At 38.0% G+C, this 22,077-nt stretch overlaps 1 protein-coding gene across 1 annotated transcript in view; it reads left to right on the top strand.

Annotated features, from left to right (window-relative positions):
• The window catches only part of PTPRN2 (protein tyrosine phosphatase receptor type N2), a 636,567-nt gene that overhangs the window by 244,886 nt on the left and 369,604 nt on the right, over positions 1 to 22,077 (top strand). Inside the window, exons 7-9 of the mRNA XM_063183049.1 lie at positions 3,718 to 3,972; positions 5,309 to 5,349; positions 7,298 to 7,671. Coding sequence (XP_063039119.1) covers positions 3,718 to 3,972; positions 5,309 to 5,349; positions 7,298 to 7,671 — 670 coding nt within the window. The remainder of the gene's footprint in view (positions 1 to 3,717; positions 3,973 to 5,308; positions 5,350 to 7,297; positions 7,672 to 22,077) is intronic.

Genomic DNA, 22,077 nt, shown 5'->3' with positions numbered 1-22,077 from the left:
ACTATAAAAGGCAGTTTGCATTCATCAGTTGCAAAGCTGGAGCTAAGGGAGAAATCTGGTTTGCAGTTTGCAAGCCCTGTGAAACATGACTGAGCATTGCTCAGTCTACTTAGGAGGGAGTCAGTGGGAGACTATAAAAGCTGTGCTCAGGTAAATGCATGTTCAAGTACATGTGCTGCTTAAGTGCTGTGCCATTGCAGTATCCATCTGCTTTTTGGTCTTTCTCCAACAATATTTTCTGATTTTAATAAATACATCATATTAATCAAAGGTGTTTGTAAACAGATGCAATGATATTTATCTGTTTATCAATGTTATCCAGTAATTTACAAATCATTTCAAACATGGCCAAGTGCCATAACAAGAAGTGTAAATATCCATATTTACCATGGACAAGGATTAATACCATATCAGTAGCCACGTGAATTTAGCAAGACTCTTTATGCAGACCTGCATTCCACCAGGCTGTTTCAGACACTTTGGTGACTGTCCCTCCTGGTGTACTAAAAGCATGATGTTCCTCATATTTACTGGCTTTGCTTATTGCCTTTGGTCCTTGATGTTTTAAGTCACATTGCAGCTGTTCAGAAAAAGTAGATATAATGCCAAAGTTTTACTTATGTCAATGCAGTGTTTAGGAGTCTGTTTGATGAACTGTGCCCAGGTGGCAATGACCAGGGCAGGGATGCCAGTATTAGAGGAGCAGGATGCTCCTCCACATAATATTGAGGTTTTAGTGAGCCAGAGGAACCTGCACTGAGCCTGTCAGTATTATCTGGAATAGGGCCTTTGGCCATTCTTTTTTCATGTCATTCCTTGTCCTGTTTCCCCATTCCTATTTGTTTGAGAATAAGATTGCCTTTTTTGTTGACAATGGATATTAAAGATGAGTCTGAAGATGGACTGGAGAGGTAAGACTGGGCTAAGAATATAGGTAAAGAGAAAAAGCTAGTTTGGAAAAAATGGAATGGAAATGACAAGGGTACATTGCCTGCATGTTGTTGAGTAGCTCAGTAGTTGATCTTGACAGCTGGCTGTGAATCAAATGAAATAAACAAAAATCTAGTTGTGTTACAATAATATAACTCTTTTAATGATATATGTCCTGAAATACAATTCTCTTTTAAGATTTGTCTTCAAATGATGTTTTATTTGTGAAATTTTAGTTTTGATTAGGATCTGACATATATTCTGTCTTTTCGTTGCTGACTTTATTAGTTCTGCTTCAATAATTTAGGCTTTTCTGTCAAGATATTGTCCGACAGTTCTATAAAAGATAAGTTCACAAATGTACCTAAGCAGACACAAGGCTCCTGTGGTAATGCAACAGTAATGTTTTCTTCCTACAGCTTAGTTTTCTGCATTGCTGCTCTGCGTAACAACCTCTCCATCCCTCTGCCAGGTCACTCTTGTGCTTCTTGAAAAAGTGTCTTGAACTCAGGTTGATCAAGTGTATTTAAAAATTTTGTTGCAGTTTGGATTAATTTGCTCTTGTAAATTGTCTTCCTAAACTAAACCATTTGGTCTATGCTTTTACTAAATTATTAAATTCATAGCAAGTGATGGATACAGTAAAATGGAGGGAAACTTTTCAAAGTTTTCTCTGAAGTATTGCTAAGCTTCCATCAAACTTCAGTATTAATTTTGCTGCCTCCACAAATCTTGGCCCAGAGAGTTTGGCACAGATTGAGTTTACATCTTTGATTCTCATTTCTGAGCACTTGCTTTCCTGCACAAAGCTCTCTGCTATTCCAGCATGGTACCAAAATCTTTGTCAGCTGTCAGTTTGAAGTAACATCACAGATATAACCTGTCTTTTTTTATTGATAGTCACAATTAAGTATACTTATAACTGTGCTTTTTAAAGGAAATCTAAAAAGTTAACATTTTACAAGATTAGCTTGTGTTTTATATTACTGAATTTTATAATTAAATTAGTAGAATTTTGTAATGACATCATGGTGGATTGGAAAGATGTTTCCTTTTTACCTGGAAAAGAAAGTACATCACAGAAACACCTTCCTTGTGTGTCAACACCCTCTCAGACTCACAGTAAATCTATTATTTAAGCTGTTTAAGCTCTTTTGCTTTTTATGGCCTAATTAGTTAAGGGAAAATGGCATTATTTTGTTTGGTGAATTTTGGGTCAGGTCAGGAGAAATTAGTCTTTGCCTTGAGATGGAATTGGGAATCTGATGGTGAGATGCTGATGGTGAGCTCTTCAGTTAAAACTGAGGGGTTCAAAAATGACAGATGTATCCAAGGTCTTGGCCTCTTATTCCCAATGAAAAATAATCCTTAATGCTTGTCTCCCTGCAAAATCACAGATGTTCCACTGCCTCTTCCCTGAAGTAGAAATTTGTTAACTGCTTTTACTTCTTTTCTAGTCTCTATGTACTTCTTCCTCCTTTGCTGTGAGGAAAAAGAAAAATCCTTATTTTTAGCCCTTTTTATGACATTGTTTTCCTTGCTTCCCTACTTTTAAATTCACTTTTATGTGAGCCTGAAAGCTGACAGGATGATCCCAAAGTCCTGCTTACAGATGATGAAGATGTCCAACTACTGGGTTGATGTGGATGGTGTTATTGTTGAGAAAAAAGGTTGGATGGCACCTTCAAACTGCTTATATATAAATTCATACATTCAACAGAGATTTAAAAGCCCCCCTTATTTTCCTCTTCCTACACAATACTATGTGAAAGATTTTTCTTTCTTGCATGCATATGCATAAATATGTTAAATTTCTTATCAACATGAATAAGCAGAACAGAGGCATGATTGGAAATAGTTTTGGTGTGCTGCAGTAAGCACTACATTAGGCTGAATTTTTCAGAGTTCTACTGACTGATAGTGGAGATGCAATAAATGCAGTCAGAAAAGTGCCCTCCCTGGGGAGATGTTATGCTTCATCTTCTGACTCACCTTTAATACCCATTGTCCTTGAATTTCCTTACCTTCAAAACTTTTATCACATCAAAGGTGTTTTGCTCTTTGGTTTTGTTGTTTTTTTCTCAATGTGACTGGTAAAACATTCATATCTGGCAAACCAAAACAGGTTCTATATATCTCTGTATAATCTATATCTATCATCCATATATGTAAATATGTATTTGAAAAAATATATATGTTCCAAGAGAAATTGATAAAATTTAGAAATTTTGTCCTTGACATACCCATATATATAATGTACATTTATTTATATCCCCTTCTAATTGACGAGGACCTTTTTGATTGAAAGAAAAAATATCTGACTCATTTTTTCCCAGAACTCTGGATAAATTATATAGATATACTTATCTTGTGAAAGCAAATTACCAAAGAAAACTGATCTCTAGGAAACAGTAATGTTGTTTGTACTGTTTTGCAGCTTAAAAGAAAAGAAATTAGGCTACTTTAACACTTGCTTTCAGTATTTTGAGTCAATAGGAGGACTGTTTTCTTGTAAAGAAAAAGTGATAATTTCATGCCCTCTCTCTAGGAGAACTTGCTGGGTTATAATAGCATACATCCCCCTGTCCTGGCACAGATTCACCTGGTCATAAACTTTAACATCCATTAAGAATCCTGTGTTTTCTGTAAGGAATGCAGCACCTTTCTTTAAAAAGCAGATGCTCTCCAAGAACGGAAAGCTATCTAAATCTTTTAGGGAAAATTAAAAATATAAGCACACGTGTTTCATGTATGCAGTTAATGTGTTTATGTTGTTTTCTGATCCAGAGGCACTGATTAAAAATGTATTGAAGGACCTGGAGAAACACCAAGTGAAGGTGGAGAATCTCAGCTCGACAGAACTGGATGAAATCGCCGATGCTATCGCCACTGCAATCCAAAGTGTTGATATTCAACAAGAAACAGAAAAAAATGCTGGAAAAACTAGAGAAGACAAAACAGAAGCACAAAGGAAGAAAGGAGATGCTCAAGGAAGGGCAGAGCTTCAGACTGGATTAATGGAAAACAGTGTTAATATACCAGGTATTTATTTTAGAAGTGCAGCAAAAGACAGCTTCCCTGATTTTCCTCTATTGCTTCACCTTAGTGCTAGACTTCTAAAAATCAGTTTGAAAGAAGGTGTGAGGGAAAGTTTCTGTATTTCCCAAAAGGCTGTGGAATTTTAGATTGTTGTTTGCTTTTTACAGCAGGTTCTTCATTTACCAAAAAAAAAAAAGCCAACTGTTTATGAACACTTGGTCTTCAAGCTTCACAAACAAGATAAACCTACACACCCAATTATATTGAAATAAGAATTGCTTTATGCTGTGTGGTCTAATTTCCTATTCTTGAAAATGAGATGTTTAAGCAAAATGATAATGGAAATTATTATATTATAAGATGTATTTCAAAATATTTAGAGAGAAAAGATATGTTTTACCGATAATAATTTTTAACGTGCCACAGTTACTTGCAAAAGAAAATCTGTGACAAGTTACAGGTACAAACCTCCTCATTCCCTTTCCTTCTTAGGGAATAAGAAGAGTTATTATGGTTATTTGTTTCTGTCTGCACACATATTTTCCTGGTGATGCAGATTCAGGAGCCACAGTAATTGCCATTAATGAGTGAATGCCACAGTGGAACATAAGTTGCTGCTCATCTATTTTCTATTTTAGGAATGTTGTAATATCTAGTATACCAGAAATGTGAACTGTAAGTCATAAAAAATTCTTTTCACTGTTTTCATGGTGATATACTGAAATCCTTACTACTTAGGGATATTCTGGTTATTCTTATTGCCAGATTTTGTTGTAAACTAAAAAGAGTAAACTTGAGGATTTATCTTGAATCATGCTGAGAAAGATGAATGACATTCAGTTCATAAAGCAAAAACCAGTGCTATTTGACTAAGGTTAAGGATATGGCTGAATATTATCAGTGTAGTTAAACTGTAACATGATTTTGGTGAATGATATCTTTTGAAGTATATAATTTTCTCCCACCAAAATAGGTATGAGGAAAATAAATGTTTCATTTTCCTTCACCATAAATGTCCATTCAGCAAGCTAGAGCCATTTTATTCTAGGTTTTTTTCTCAGATATTGGTAAACTGATATGATGATTTGACACTTAATTAGCAAAATAACACTATTACATTGGCTCTTGAAGTACTCTGTTTATTGATCTCACATTAATTTGCTATCAAAGTGGGGTTAGAATAACAATAACAAATTATCCAGTGCTCCTTACTCTGCCCTTTCAGCTTTGATGTCTCAATGTTTAAACCACTGCTAAGAAGCAGCCTATGAGAAGTCTTTGTTTTGTATATGATGTTTGCCCTTCATAACTATATGTTTGTGCTTTTCATATCCTACAGACAATGGAGTGCACGAAGCCAGTGTGAGAAGTGATAAAGAGGTAGAGTACCAGTATTTTAACAAAACAAATGTTCCATCTCAGAATATCAGGTTTCTGTGCACTGAAACCTGATATATTTCACACCTCTGAAATATAAGAGTTGTTCTAAGTTTTGTGTGGCTATGATGCAATAACACACATGTTGTTTTGATGCATTGAAATATTAATTGAGCATTTATTTAAACCTTAAGCAAAATGGGTTTTGATGTTCAAAAATCAAAATCAAGTCCTTTTTTTCCCTCTTTCTCCAATTTTTAAATAGACAGAATTCAAAACAGATTCACAAAGTTCAGAAAAATTCAGGCTTTTCCTCAAATCCGTAGATTTTGAGCAGTGAGCTGTTCTTGAAAATGCTGTTCCCCCCTGTCCTTTGGCTCTTAGTTCTGGGGAACATTAGGTATTTCAAAATCTCTAGGCATTACATCTCGTGCCCTAGCTAGTAACATCAAAATTAGCATTTTAATCCAGATTATTTTTACAATATTCCTCCTGAGTCATTCTTTCAGATAACAACACACAATAATACAGCACAGTATTTTTTGTGGTTTCATTTTGATCTGAAAATAATACATATAGGACTCCAAACATCACACATGCAGCTACTTTGGAAAGAAAGACCTCATGCTTTCAGGTCATGCCACTAATGAATTTGACATTTAATACTAGACTTTCAAAAAGGCAACTTTAGCCCCCTAATGATGCACAGTTCATTACAGGATTTGGGATTATAGAACCATGTAGGCACTTTAACATCCTTTTCCCCTCTGTAAAACAATGTTTTATATATATATATATAGTGATCCTGATTCCTCTTCTGTGAGAAATTGGGAATTTCTAGGGTGAGCTTTCAAATCACACTGTCCAGCATCACAGAGAAACTGAGGCAGGAATTTCTTTAGCATGTACTGATTTGTTTGCCTCCTATGGACTGCTGTCCAATATTTAGCCATTTTTGAGGTATATTCATCTTTCTTTTTCTCAGTTTCATGCAGCAGAAAAATTTCAAACAAATATTTTTCAAAAACTGTATGAAACTTCCCCTACTATGTACTCTATCAAAAGCTAATACTGCATGACTCATTAATGGGCAAATCCTCTTGTGTTCACAATAAAATCTCTCTGGTCCTTCTACCAAGCAAGGGAAACACACGTAGATAGAGTGGCAGGAGCTTTAAACACCCACATGAAAATCAACAAGGAATGAAGTGCAGTAGTCACAACAGACTTACAGAGGATCTCATGTATAAATTTCCTAGTGACAGTTTGAATAGGGAATGTTTGAATAGAATTTATTGTGACACAGAGCACAAAGTGCCCATTAGCCATCATTTCCTCCCAAATGCTTGGCTGCAATAAAGTTATGTAATGAAACTAGCTAATGAATTTTTCCAGGCACCTGTTTTGACTTTGGCTCATTTGCTTATTGTTGATTTATTAGACAGATTCTGGTTTTCTGTGATCATATTTTTAGCTTGTTGGATCACTCACATACAATTTGTCACCATTTCTAGAGATGAAGAAGGGAAACAGAATTGGTCATATAATATCTGTTCCTTTTCTAGTGTTATAGCTTGTGAGATGAAAGAGTTATGAGTTTCCAGACCCAACCCAGGAATATTGATGGACATTCCTGTGTTTTCTCCTTTTCATTAACTTAGCTGATAACAAAGTTTCATTTTTGTCAATACTTAAACACACAGACACATGGAAACTACTGGAAAAAATATAGTGGCATAATTTAATGCTCTTTTATTATTACTGAAGAAACAGCATGTTCTTAACATAATCTAGCAGCTTAGAGAAATTAAGAAAATGACCATGCAACAGTTGGATGAGTAGACTCTACTATAGCAATAAGAGTTTGAAAAAATTATAAATTATATCCAGGTTTGGTGACTATAACCTTCCTGTGTTTAGTTTTAAAAATAATATTATTCTTTTAATACAGGAGAACACTGCAAAACTGATTAGATTCTTGAATGAGAATGCATTAGCTGAAAAGATGCATAAAGACCTTATTCCTGAAGAACCTGCAAAGACAGAAACTAAGAAATCTGAAGAAACTGACCCGTCTTCCTCAGAAGAAACAAATGCTGGTGTGGAAAATGTAAAAAGTGAGACTTTCTCAAGGGAGCTGACAACTGCAAAGAACAGTGAATCTGACTCCAAAGACCCAAGCCAGACCAGCTACTGGATCAAGAATACTTTAATGCAGGAAGGAAACTCCAATGAAAAGCCTCAGAAGAACACAGGACAAGGCTTACAACTTGAAGTGAAATCTTCTCAGGAGGAAGAATATGGCTATATTGTGACAGTGAAAGAGTAAGTACAACAGCCAATTTGAATGGCATTTTTAACTGGGGAAAAGATAACATCATTCCACCTAGTGAAATATGAATGTACAAGAGGAAAATGCCACAGGCCTAATTTTTAATACATCTGAAACTGTTTGGAAGCTGTTCAGTACTTTGATGAAAATACGAGCAAACAGTTCAGTTTTCTTACAGTTGCCTTTCCTTCCTTGCAGGAGACATTAAATTTGTAGGTCTTTCACTTAGACCTCTCTCTATCTTCTCATGTTCTAGTGACCTTCCAATATGTCAGTAAGTGTGCATATGGTTAGGATGAGAGCTTTAAATATTTGACTTGAAGGTAGTCTAAATATCAATGCCTGAGTCATTCTTTCAGAAAAACAACACACAATAATACAGCGCAGTATTTTCTCTGTGGTTTCGTTTTGATCTGAAAATAACACATATAGGACTCCAAACATCACACATGCAGCTACTTTGGAAAGAAAGACCTCATGCTTTCAGGTCATGCCACTAATGAATTTGACATTTAATACTAGACTTTCAAAAAGGCAACTTTAACTCCCTAATGATGCACAGTTCATTACAGGATTTGGGATTATAGAACCATGTAGGCACTTTAACATCCTTTCCCCCTCTGTAGAACAATGTTATATTTAATTACTGATAGTGATTCCTCTTCTGTAAGAAACTGGGAATTTCTAGGATGAACTTTTAAATCACTGTCCAGCATCACAGAGAAACTGAGGCAGAAATTTCTTCAGCATGTATTAATTCTTTTGACTGTCTTAAACTTATTAATAGGTTTGAAGGCAATAGGATTTTGGAGGATTCTTGTTTTTATTACACTGTGTTGCATTGAAATGCATGTGGCTGCACATTAGAAACAGACCAGAAACTGGTGGAATACCCTATAACTGCACCTCTTCATTCCTGCCTAGGAATGTTATGTGAAGCACTACAAGACAGTTTTTCCCCAGCTCAGCACTACTTCCCTACTTCCCCCAGCTCGTTTAACTCCTATCAATCTGGAAGACTCCTTTATTCCAAAGAGTTTCATGATGACACCATCTCCTTTGACTATTCAGATTTATTTGGCTTGTAAATGCAGTAAAGTTTAGAACTGCCAGAGCTCTGGGAAATGGGAGACATTCTGAATTTCAGTGTTCACAACCTGGAGATTCCTCACTGTATCATCTTACCTGGTTTTCTTCCTAGCTACTCTCCCACTGATGGCTTTTTCCTGAATATGTCTGTTATTATTCAATGAAACTTGCTGAAGAAGGTCATTTGTCCAAAAATTCTTGGTTCTTGAGGAGTTCATATACACAAATATAATTTACCTTCTTTACCGTTTTTAATGGCTTTTAACTGGGTGGATGGCCAGGACCAGAGAGTGGTTGGGAAATGGAGTTACATCCATGTGAGTTGTAACTCTGGGTGGACTCCAGTGTGCTCCCCAGGGCTCAGTACTGAAGCCAGTTCTGTTTAACATCTTTGTTGATGATCTGGATGAAGGGATCAAGTGTGTCCTCGGTCAATTTTCAGGTGGAAACCAATTTAGGAGGGAGCTTTGATCTTCTGGAGGGCAGGAAGTCTCTGAGAGAGAAAAGCCTCGACTTGCACCAGGGGATGTTCAAATTATATTAGGATTATTAGTATATTAGGAAAAACTTCACAGAAGGGTTGTCAAGCTTTGAAACAGGCTGCCCTGGGAAGTCACCATGGCTGGAGGTACTTAAAAAGCATGTCCCTGTGTCACTTAGGGACACAATTTAGTGGAGGACTTGGCAAGGCTGGGTTAACAGTTGGACTCAATGTTCTAAGAAGTATTTTCCAACCTAAATAATTCTATGATTCTGCTCAGTGCTATAGCTGACATTTATGGGGACATCCATTCCCTGTTAGTTTCTGAGGTTTTGCAAGCATGATCCAAGGAGGTATTAGCACTGCTGCACTGAAATCCATGAAATGCTAAGAAGATGCCAGCATTTATCTTTGATTTGTGCCACAAATCAAAGATAAATATTTCCATCTAATACGTGAAGTAAAGATTTGTGATACTTTAAAGACTTGTCAAAATGGCAGTCTGATTGTCAATGCAAGAACAGTGGGTCACTCCTGCTGTGTTTGTCAAGTGACCTTTCAGATGGTTGCAGCACTGCAATCCATACCAATCCATATTATCCATCAGTGCTAAGCTTTGGAATGAATTGACACTTTCAGTGTAGAAAATTGCCCAGCAAATCCTCCACTGTGCTGCTTCAGTACTTTGTTATTCTGAGAAACCAATCAAGTTGGTGATTTATTTTGTTTACTCTCTTCTCTTTCAGAAAATGGCTATTCTACACAAATCTTTGTGTAAGATTTTTTTCTTTTTCAGTGTAATTGCTTTGAAGTGTTTTATTAATTTTAACTCTAAAATTCCAAAGTAATCTTATTTTTAAAAAGTAATCCATGGGATATTATTTTCATTTTTGTTCTACTTTTGCCATAGTTATAAAGTATCTCTGTTATAGTTGGGATACATCAGTGTGAGCTCTCTAGTCAGAGAAGTCTTGCCTTTGGACTTTTTCTATTTTCTGAAGTTCTAGTTCTTCACATTTGGGAAACTTTTTTTTTTGTTAAAAACCATGCCAATTCTCCCATTTGTTTGGCAGTATGTGCTCTATAATGAGGGCCTAGATCCCACAATCAAAACATTTACACAGTGTTTAGCCTCCTGAGTGTCTCATGAGGAAACCCAAAGCCTGACTTTCCAGAAAATGTAGTTCTTGCCACCTCCAGTAAATCTAAATGTAAGCTGCTGCATGCTCAGCCAAGCTGGCGTGCAATTTCTCAAATATGAGATTGAGGAGCTAGACTTAAATGCACTAAGAAAAATCCTAGTTTGAAAGTTCATCTCTTTCCACTGCTTATCACAGAGTCTTTCAAGCTTCAAAATCAAGTCATGCTTGTCTGAAGCCATGCTTGGACACATAATGCAGAGCAACCCATCCTGTTTTGTGATTTATCAGAGGGCTTGTGCTTGAAGTTTTTCATTCAAAAACGAGATCACAGACAGCTCATGGCAGCTCTCTCAGCTTGTGAGCCAACTCCTGGCATTGTTGTGTTATGCATTTCCAGGATAGTTCATGTTTTGTCATATGTTAGCTCTCAATGCAGACTGTCTGTGTAAGATTGCATAGGTTGTAAATCTGTTCACACCACGATGACTGAGCTGGATGCTGCGTGCACGGCTCTGCATTTCATTGGAGGTGGCTGCAATTCTGCTCAGGTGCTGGGAAGAAAGGGGGTTTATGTTCATAGTGTGAAGTTGCTATGGAATATGATTAGTCTGACCCATTTAACGTGCTGATGGGTTGGGTTAATTGCAAATGCTTGATGTTATTTCTCCACCTTTACAAATGTGATAAATGGTACTGCTTTGCATATAATGATTACTTTCCTCAGGATGGCATTCGGGTTAGGACCCTGAAGCTGGGTTGTGCAGAAGTCTTGGTTTATTCCTCAAGTTTTCTGTTTTCCTAGGCATATCATTAAATAATTGTATTTTTATGATCTTCATTATTTTTTCCCCTACCAGGTGGAAACACTTTAATTGCATTTAAAAATTAAATTTAAAATAAATAGGAAAAATTAATCACAATATCTACAGCAATGAAACAGGGGTGATATCATTTTCAGTTACTGGATCTTGATATTTCTTAGAAGCTGAGCATTTATATTCCATGAGGCTTTGCAGCTCTTTCTAGAAAATAATAACAGAATGTTCTTGTTTTTAATACATCTATTCAAAAAGAAAAACTGATTTGATCCTCTCTGTACATCTCACTGTCCTTTATGAAATCATTATTGTACTTAAAAGTGCATTTTATTAAGGGAAAGAGATTTGTTCATATTCTTCACTTAATATCTACAACTGGCTTTAAAAACAAAGAGAAATTATAAATACACACAAACCAGAAAATCTGTTGCTACTGAAGTCTGTTAAAATCACCAAAGAACAGCATTGCTGACATTAGGGAAAAAAAGTAAAATTTTTATCTCTGATTTTTTACTTCCCTTATATAACTCTTCCCTTGTATAAATAAGTTCCATAAATGTCCATAATTGATTTTAAAGCCGAAGGTTTTGCTTCTGACAACATAGCTTGACCCCTTATCTGAAAAATACATGTAGAAAATCCTTTCCTGTGAAATTATCCAGTAGGTACAATTTGGTCTTTGTGTCTCAGCACCAAAACCTGTAGAGAGACATAATTTTAGAATTTTCTGTTGCCAACTCTTCATGCATAATTATTTATGGTCCCTAGAGTTTTCTAGACATGAAATCTTTCTTCCATCTATAATTCTCCAGTTTCCTTGTGATTCTTAGAAAGTGACAGAGATCATATCCCCCATATTACTGCTTCACTGCCTCAATTTTGATATTATATATTCCCATAGGAAAATGATGCTTCATGCTTCCTATTCATCCACAAGAAAATAACAGAAGCAGTAGTCAATCTGGCTTTGTCACAGGGAGCAATAAATAATGCCTTTTTTTTTTTTTAATATCTGTGTTCAGCTTTGTATATTTTTATTATCTGTTATATGCACAGAGATGTGATAATCTGTTCTACTTCAGCCGCCCTTAACTTTTGTGCTTTCACAATCTGTTGAAATACATCATAACAGAACATGATTCTCACCTGCTGATGTAGATCATTTTACAAGAGAAGAGTCCTTCCCAGTGTCCATCTTTCCCTCCTCGAAGGGCTTTCCTTTCACCCATGCTTTCCTCTCATTTCTTTGGGACCAGCTCTGCATTCTTACCTCTAGATGAACATAGAGAGAAAATTTTCTAATTAATGTACCTGGTGACCAGCCAATGTGCTGCACTAATGACTGATGGCAAGCATTCACCCTGGTCCTGATGCAGGGTGCAATTTTGGGAGTGTGCCTGGAGCCCTCTAGCACCACAAGGACTCCCTTGGATCTGTATTATTCCACTCAGCTGAACAGGAATGGCTGCTGGCCTGCTTTCCCAGGCCAGGCATTCCCAGACTCTCTCATTCCCCTTTCCATGCCTCCAGCATCCTATCTTTGGGTCTTCCATGCCAGGTCTTTGGAAGAGCAGCTGCTTCAGGTGCTCCACCAGCTCTCAGTGAGCAGGTTCAGGTCACCCTGCTGACTCCAGGCTATAGAACTGATCATGAAATATGCCCAAATTAAGGATGGGGCTGGGGACTGTGCTTTGTTTTTATAAACATTGGGAGTCCTTAAAACCCTGAGATGCTGCAAAATCTCATAATAACATATGGTCAGTTCTTCTATGATATCACAGTGCTTTTTGGGTAAGTACCATTCAGGTCATTATGAAAAAGTAATGAATTTTAAACTTTTGAAATTAATGAGAACAAGAAAGCCAAAGATCAAGATTCCTGGGAATGCAGCATACTGGATCATAGTGCAGTCTATTATCTGACAGTACTTTTTCATCACTGCTGTTCTGCCCAGTCCTGAGATGTAAAAATGCCATAATTTAATTTTCATCCTTTTTTTTTTTATTTCTTAACTCACATTTTGTGTACAAAATGTAAATGCTCAATCACTAAAAATTAGAATGAAGTAATTTCATAAATAGAAAATCAGTGAATAAATTTAAGTAGAAGTTCACTGGGCAGCCTGTGCCGGAGTCCCAGTAAAGAATCTCCTCCTAACATCTAACCTAAACCTATTCTCTTTTAGTTTTAATCCATTCCCCCTTATCCCTTCACTACAGCTCCAGGTGAAGAGCCTCCTCTGATTTCCCTGTAGGCCCCTTCAGACCTGGAAGGCTGCCTTGAGGTTCCCACAAAATCTCCAGGTTGAATAAACCCAACCTCCTCAGCCTGTCCTCATAGTGGAGAGGCTTTAGTCCCTTTATGAGCCAGTATTTATTTATCCAACTCCTTTTTTTGAACACTGTATTGTTGGATATGCTTTTTCATTTTGCATTATAAAATGGTCTGGGCTTTATGCTGCCTTGAAGAAAGATAGAAGATATGAAGCAAGGGAAAGAATTTAAAAGTCAAAAGTGCATTAAAATGTGTATCATCATTTTTCCTCAATCTCATTTACTAATTACTTGTATGAAGAAGTAATTTGATATGAAAGAACAGGTTTACATTTTCAAGGCTTTTTTTATCAGAGATTCAGGGTGCATGACAAGTGAACCCTGTAGCTGTTTCCAGCATTCAGCTTACAATGCATTAGGGAGTGCTTTGGTGGGGTCCATTTCAGCCTCAGAAGGGAGGGCAACACAATCATGGCACAGATTATTGCCATTATTTCTGTGCTTCTGCAGGCGACAAAGCATCTGTATGAATTTGTTACTATTAACACAGCTGGAGGTACTGAATGTTTGAAGTAATGCAAGCACAGGCTGGCACAGTGTCACACTTTGATTATAACTCCAGAGAGTTGGACCTTCTCAACTTCTCTCTCATTCTCCTGTTTCCAGGATGCTGTTATCTCCTCTGACCTTCATAGCCCAACCACTGCCATTGATTTTTAGTGAGTGTCATTTGTGTTACAAATTGGTCTGGACTTGAATCTGTCTGTATTAAGAGGTTTAGATTCACACTTACTGATGGTGGGAAAAGAGGGAAAAAAATTACAGAAAGTGGGAATTTGCTGAGCTGTCAAAACAGAAGTAAGCTTAAAAAGGTTTTATGGCTAATATAGCCTTTGAGGAAACAAGCATGAAAAAATGAAAGTGCAGCCCAATGCAATAAAATTGCAGTGTCCTTAAAATGATTACAATAACAGTGCTGTGAAGTCAGGCAGTTCTCAAACAATCCAGTGAATAGCTCTGTGCTTGGAAGTTATTTAGTTGTTCTCATGAATTCTGGATAAATGTGAACCATTACAAAATTAATCATTATTTAACTTAATGTAAGACGCAGACTGTGTTCAAATCAAAATGAATCCATGAAATGCATTCTCTCCCAAAGTCTTTACTGAAGATGTGTGTTTCAGGATATATGAAGTTACATTGAAGCATGGACAAAAACCTCAGACACACAAGGCAGGCTATTCTAACACCATGGACTTAAAGCATCAGTGCCCAGGACTTTTATTATAGATTATCAGATGAGTTACTCTCAGGGCACTTCCAGACAAGAGAAATAAATAAAATTTCAGTGTCTAAATTCTTTTTAGTCTTGGTAGGCTCAGAAAGAATTTAATGGCAACACTATAAAATTGGTATTAAAACTGTTCCCAGTACTCCTTTCCATGGCACTCACCTCCTCTATGACCTGCAGCAAAACCCTCTAAGGCCTCCATTTCTTCTCCATTGTATGGATAAGAGGCATTGTTCTTGTGATGACTGAGACTTCCTTTGTGTCTAGAAAAAGAGGAGTAGGAGCTGGGGAAGGCTGGATTTGATAGCTTTATACAGGTGGTTACCAGCCTGATGAGAACAGCAGTCATGGTACTGTGTTGCCCTGTCTTTTCCTACAAGCTGTGTGCTACCTGAGATGGCAGAAGCACTTGCTCCATCCTTGGGGCAGGAGTAGATGACACCCTTCTCCATTTATTCCCTCCTCAGGCAAATGTGGCATCCTTCCTTTGGATTGTAAGGTGTGTGGCTCAGAAGCTGGCCATTTCCAGGCTTCGTAAATGACCTTTCACATCAGAAAACAGTGGTGTTGGTGTACTAAAAAGTACCATGAAGCCAATTCTCAGGAGGCAGGAGTCAGAGGGAAGAGGGGAGTGAAAATCTCTCGTGGAACCTAGGTAAAGCTGTATCTGTTTGTTGCAGGACCATCAGCAGCCCTCCCATGCCTCAATTACTACTGAAATTCTCACACAAGGGTTTCACATCAATCTATTTCATACATCAGTAGCTGAGTTTCCCATTATTTTGCTTGTTAAAATATTTACTAATCTTAGCAGAGGAAAAGAAAAGACAGAAAAGAAAAGGGAAAATCAAAAGAACTAAACTGTGTCCTTAAAATAAAACATTCCCTATGTTGTTTACAGCTTCTCAGAGATGGAGAAGTGCTGTGGTCACAGACTTGAGACCACATTGATGATAAGCTGCTATTTAAAGCTACACAATATAAGTCCTGTCTATTTGTATGTGAGGGCCACTGAGCCTGGGCCTCCAGGAGGCAGTGCCAGGGACCCTCTCTTCTCCTTGGTGGCATCACCTCACATGGAAGACCCTCAGGTCCTCAGCATCTTCTGCTGAGATACATCAGACTCTCCCAGGAGAAAAGCTCCTGTCACAGCAAAACCAGAAGTTGTACCTACCCTTCAAATCAACAGGACATAAATGGGATGCTCTTCACACTGACTTTAAGGAGAGTGAGTCACAGAGCAAGGGGCAGGGTGTCACTGAGGATTAAGAGCTGGTTATGAGATAGAAGAGAAAGATTTGTCATGAGCTGCTGCTCCTCAGCGTGTACAGAGATTAGTGGTACCCCATCGGCAAATTGTCTCTGTTAGGAAGAACTATGGAGGATTTAGAAAAATTCCAGATGGATTTAAATACATTGAGGGATTAAGGAATACAATGGTAGATGAGATTCAGCTGGAATAAGTGTGACAGAATAATAGACATTAATAAAAATAATACTTTGGGGAAAAAAAAAAAAAGAAAAAGCAAAGGTATTCTTTAAGCTCCTCATAGTGTGTGCTCTGAGGCTGTGGAAAATCTGAAGAAAAGATTTGTTGTATCTCTATACATGAATCCTGCACTTCATATGATGGCACATATTTTCAGACTTGAAAATCTAAAAGAAAGCATGCAAATCCTGAAGGCAGTGGCCCATTTCCCAACATTTCTAAAACACAAAGTAGTGTAATACATATTGCAGGGAAATAGAATCTGAGTAAACAAAGGCAGTATAGAAAGTAATCTTACCCCCCTAAAGAGTTGCAGCTGGGTTAATTGTTAAAGATTAGGAGCAGGCCTGATGTTAACAGGCCCCAGCTGTAGCCAACAAGAAGAGTGTTATAAAAGAGTGGGTGGGTTGGTTGAGGGAACTGGAGTCAGTTGGCTGCTGTGAGGATAAGGAAGAGTCGGTGCCTGGAGGAGCTGCCTATGAGAAACATCAAGGAGGTGTGAAACTCCAGCAATATGGAACCCTTGCAATGTAATGACAACAGAACTCTTGCAATATGGTGGCAACAACAGATCACTGAGGTCAAGAGCTCGGGAGGAGGGATTTTTCTAACTTTTAAGCAGATACATGATCGCATTAACTAATTGTTTCTAAAATTACAACCATAATCTTATTTATTTTCAGAAGGAATACTCTTGCTGCAGGGTATAAAGCAAGAGGAATTCACTTCTGATATCTGTCTGTTCTTGGCACTAGGCCTATAGTGCACATGTTACACATGGAAAGGGCTTGACTGATACTCTTTTTAAACACAAGGTTCATGTGTTTCATGAGGATCATGTAAGGAAAATGTGGCACTGTTCCTGACCTCTGGAGTCAGAGAAAGAATCACTAAACTGATTCTTTCATGTATAATATTCTCATTTATTTGGTCAGGTGTTCCTAGTACTCCAGGAATAGAATATCTGTATTTTGCTACTTTTTGACTGGGTTTTGGGTAAGTGCCTGAATAATGGCAATTTCATAGACACCCTTTCACCATTTAAGTTTTCCCTCAGGGAACTGAGGAAATACTATTTTTTGAATACTATTACTGAATAACTCTCTTTGGGTCTTTCAGTCTTTCTTTCTTGATTGTTAGTGCTGTAAATACAACAATGCCCAAGCCAAATGAAAAGAAAACAGAAGAACTAATGTTCATTAGAAACTAAATTTTATTGTCTGTCCAAGCACTGTTTTTCCCAGGATAGATGGATTTTTAGGTGGTCCTTACTGAGGTGGATGCCAGCTGATCACTTCTTACCCTCCCTCAGAATTTTTACAGAATTATCTTGGACTTTATTTCTTAACACTTGCTTTTGGACTATCTTGTATTTAGTGCTAGTTTTAGAAAATCAGGCAGTAGCATGTTCAAGGTGGTCTAAAAACCTCCAGCCTTGTTCTGATGGCTGCTGCTGAGAGCTGACTCAGGGTCTGGGGTGAGCATGTACTGCTGGGAATGTGTTTTCTTCAGCTTGACTCTTCTCACTCCTTCTTAATCCCAGCAGCAGGAACTAGAAATTGCTTTCCTGCTCTTTATCCTTTTGTCCTGACTGCTTTTAGCAGGCAGAGCAGTCGTGGCTGGTGTGCACCAGCCCCTTGCCCATGACAGGCAGTGCCCAGGTCCTGGCATTCCAGATCCTCCACTTTTCCTTGCCAAGCAGTGCACTGAGAGGGGAGGTAGGATGGGAAAGAAATCAAGCCTGACACTGGCCCATGAAAGTGGGTGATTAAAAATGCAGGAGTCACCTGTTTCAACATTCCCCCTCTTTAATATTTAATATTTTGTATTCATTAGAGCAAGTAATAAGCAAATCGACAGTTCCTAGCACACCTGTAAGACATTTTACTGAAGCTCTGAAATACCTCCACACATGTCAGAGTTTCATCACTCAGCCTCAGCCCCATGACATGCTCTTTTCCAGGCATGGAGGAAGGATGGCCGCTTGGCTGGAGCTGGTCAGGCTGCCCCTTCCTGCTTCCCACCAGCAGGGATTTTGCCTGCACCAGTCAAAGTCCATACTGCTGCCAAATGGTGTTAGCAGCCAGAGAAAACTGGTTCTCAACATTATTCATCCTAAAGACAGACTCCTTATTTGACTCTCTAATGCATTCCATATGGTATTCCAGACTCATATTTCTGAACTTTGATTTTTCTTTTTTTAGGTTTATCTTTTTATCTTCAGTACTAAGGAGACTGTGCTGCATATTAAGAAAGTGATACCGTTATAGCCTGTTGCTCTCTCAGTGACAGGAAGCTGATTTGATGTCAATCAAAACAAAGAGAAATGGCCAGGTGGAACTTCTTTAAGTAAATGTTTTAAACTTTTAAATTCATCTTTCTTAAAATTCAGTATTTAAAAAGACTAGAGGGGAAAAAAATTACTCTCAGTAATTTTACTGTGTAAAAATTACTCTCAGTTCTCAGATCACTATTAAAAATATCTTCAGTGTGAAAAACATTCCTATTTGTGTCCACTAAGAGAATGATTGTTAAAAAATCTTAAATATAAACACTCAGAATAAATATAGTGGTAGGCAGGACCAACAAAATTATGTTTTTCAGATCAAAACTCAGATTAGCTCCTATGGTAAAGTGCCACCACAAGAAGCCATAATCTTTGGTGAACTCATCCAGGCAGGTCTTCTGGTTAGACTATTTTTTTTGCCAACAAGTGAACCTGTGGAGTAAAGAACCAAATGAGAAAGAATCTTAGAATTCTAACCCAACACTTTGGCCTGCAGGGCATAATCTGTGTGCAGCTCTCATTGTTTAATAAAAGCTGATTACTGAAATTAAATTCTTCAACAGATTTCATCCATTCAGCTTCTGTTTTCAAGAGCTTTGGATATGTGCTTTGTTACCCATGTGTTTAATATCTTTTCCCTTTAAGGCACATTTCTAGGTGTAAAGCTGAAATGTGGTTATTTCAGAATTTAGAGTGAAAGCCAGACTGACTCATTTAGGTACCAACCTGCTGGATAATGCTGCACATATTCCCCAGGGATGTCATCTACTTCATTTCACATCACTGAACTTCTTGAGAGACAGGTGAAGACATACCCACACGGGGAGGTTAGACACCTTCTTTCCTCCACTGATTAGAAGAGACCTTTGAAGACTCCGGAAGACAGCCCAGACTGTGAAACATCTCCCTGTTTCACTGAGACATGCCAAACAAGTAAGATGTTCAGGGATCCAGTGTGCCTAGTGCTGCTCTGCTGACAGGCACTGGGTCTAGCATCTTCTGTCTTCTGCTTATTACTGTGGGGCTTGGAAGATGAAGCAGGAGATGGAAGAGACCTTACTGAAGCTGGTCTGGGCAGTTTAAACTTCCACATGCTGGAAGAGTGCTCTGTGTACCAGAAATGCGAAGTAACACTGTCCATCATCCTCTTGATGGCCCAGTGGTTTGTCTTCAGGCCTAAAAGCATCAGAGAAGGACAAATAATGCACAGAAGAGGACCTTAGTCTTGCAGCACTCAGAAGTAAGGAAGACTGCTGGTCTAAACAGTTTTTTGAGCATGTGTGAATTGAAAATGGTTTTAAAGTCAGCATGTCTGAATAAAATGTCTCCTTCCCAAAAGTCCTAGATGCTGGTTTCAAGCTCTGCTTCATTCTCTGATTAAGATGAGTATTAAATACTATTCAAGCCAAGCTCAGGTGTAGCCAAACTTCTGAATATTCTCCATGGGAGATAAATGGCAGTGTCCGTGCCACTGTGCTCGGGTTTGGACAGCAAAAGAGGCTGGATGTGAGTGGCATTTACCTGCCCTGAAAATACATTTACTGCTGGGAGGATACTGTAGTTAAGCATTCAGGCAACTTTGAGTCTGCAGGGAAATGCCTTGCAATTTTATTGTAGTGCTCATCACTCTTGAAAATGGGCAAACTGGCCATCATTGCCTGTGTTCTGATCTAAGCAAATTTTAGGTGTGTTGAACCCTACCTTTCTTGAGATTTTACGGGGGATTAGACTGACATTTAGGTTTAAAGAGTGCAATTCCCAATGTCAGGCCCATTTCTGTACTGTATATTATTCTTCATTTTTGCAGAAAATGATTCAATTGAATTAATCTGACAGGGCTGACTGGATGTCCATCACAGTGCTGCATTACAATTTCTAAACAGAGTATTGGAAGGGCACTAGGTACAGTCTGGTAAAGACAATACATAATTTGAATAACTGCACTAGGGGAGCATTTCAGAGTTCAATAAGTGGGTTTCCAATGGCACTTGGCAATTGGGAGGAGGAAGAGCAAGTGAGAGCAACTGCTTGTGAGACTGACATAACCTCAGCATAACACTGAGCTACGTGTTGTTCTCCTTGGGCTGAGAGCAGGCTTGGCAAACGCCAGCAATCAAGCCATCTGTATAACTGCATCAGATTTCTTGCTACCAAAATGGTTCAATTTATGGGATTGTTTTGACAGGCATGTTGGGAAATACAGAACATATAGTTTTCATCATTGTTTACTTCTGTTTTTCCTCTTGTTCCCTTTGACATTGCCCACTGGCTCATATTAGAGTTTGAGCTCCATTTAGCTCAGCATGCAGAGCTGGCCGTGCTGCCAGTGTCCCCACAGAACTCCTCCTGTGCCTTCATTTACATGCTTCCTTTTTGTTCTTTAACCAGAAGGGGAAACTTTGAGCCTTGAATGCATAAATCATTAGGTCCAGGTCAAAAATAGGCCATTATTCAAAATGTTTGTTCTTGCTCATCAGATTTGTACTTAATCTTGGGAATTTCTTGAAAACGTGGAATCCATTTGTAACATTGTTCAGAGAATTGGAGCATGAAGCTAAACTGGTTATGAGATGAGCATCCAATATTCAGCACTACTTTTCTGTTAAAGTTGTCTAACTGGCCATTCATGAAGCAAGTCTGGTCCATTAGACTGGTCTCCTACTCTAATGGCCCACAGCAGGACTTCAGCAAGACTTCCAGCTCACCAGTGAGGCAGAGCTTAACTTCACTGGGATCAAGGTGCTCCAAAGATGCTCTAAATCAGCAAGATGTGCTCTAAAATCAGTCAGAGGCCCTGTGCTAACATAGTTTGGAACAAAACCTTTGGTAGGGGAATAAGTGAAGTTTTTAAGTTAATTTTCAGGTGGCATAGTATTTGCTACTACATCTCCTTCATATTTGGTAGGGAGTGGTATATAGATCCAATAGTGTTGGTGCCTCTGCTGTTAGATCCAGAATGGATGCAAGTCAAATAATAACATTGTCTTTTATATAACAATGCCAGGCAGATGACCAGGAAATTTGGTGTAATTGCCTTCATTTTATGGACAGTGGAATTGCAGATCAGGAGGATGCCTTGACTGGGGTAACTTGATAGACCTCTCCCAGATGAAGACATATTCTGTTCCTCATTAGTTACTTGTTTAGCTACAGGTATTCTCTCATTTATGTATAAAACCACTGAAGACAGTGGGATTGTTTAGACAGACTAAAAATAATAATAATTTTTTAAAAAAAACTAGCATTACTATACATTTTTATCTGGAACTGAGGAGAAACTCACTTAATGGGATTGTTCCAAGTTGTGCTAACTTCCTGGGAGCAGATTTTAAAAATTACTTCTCATCACTGCATTTTTCTTGTAAATTGAAAAGTTAAATCTTAATAGTCAATAGCAGAGGAAGATTATCATTCAGTGTTCTATTATTTAAATTACCTCTGTAAGTGGATTGTTCCTTAAAATATTTCTGTTTTCAGTTTTCTCACTGGGAGGGACCTAGACACTGGAAGATACAAAATCTTATTTTCA

This window comes from Melospiza melodia, chromosome 1 (genome assembly GCF_035770615.1).
Source record: "Melospiza melodia melodia isolate bMelMel2 chromosome 1, bMelMel2.pri, whole genome shotgun sequence".
Classification (NCBI taxonomy): domain Eukaryota; kingdom Metazoa; phylum Chordata; class Aves; order Passeriformes; family Passerellidae; genus Melospiza; species Melospiza melodia.
This window is presented reverse-complemented; position numbering and strand designations above follow the sequence as displayed.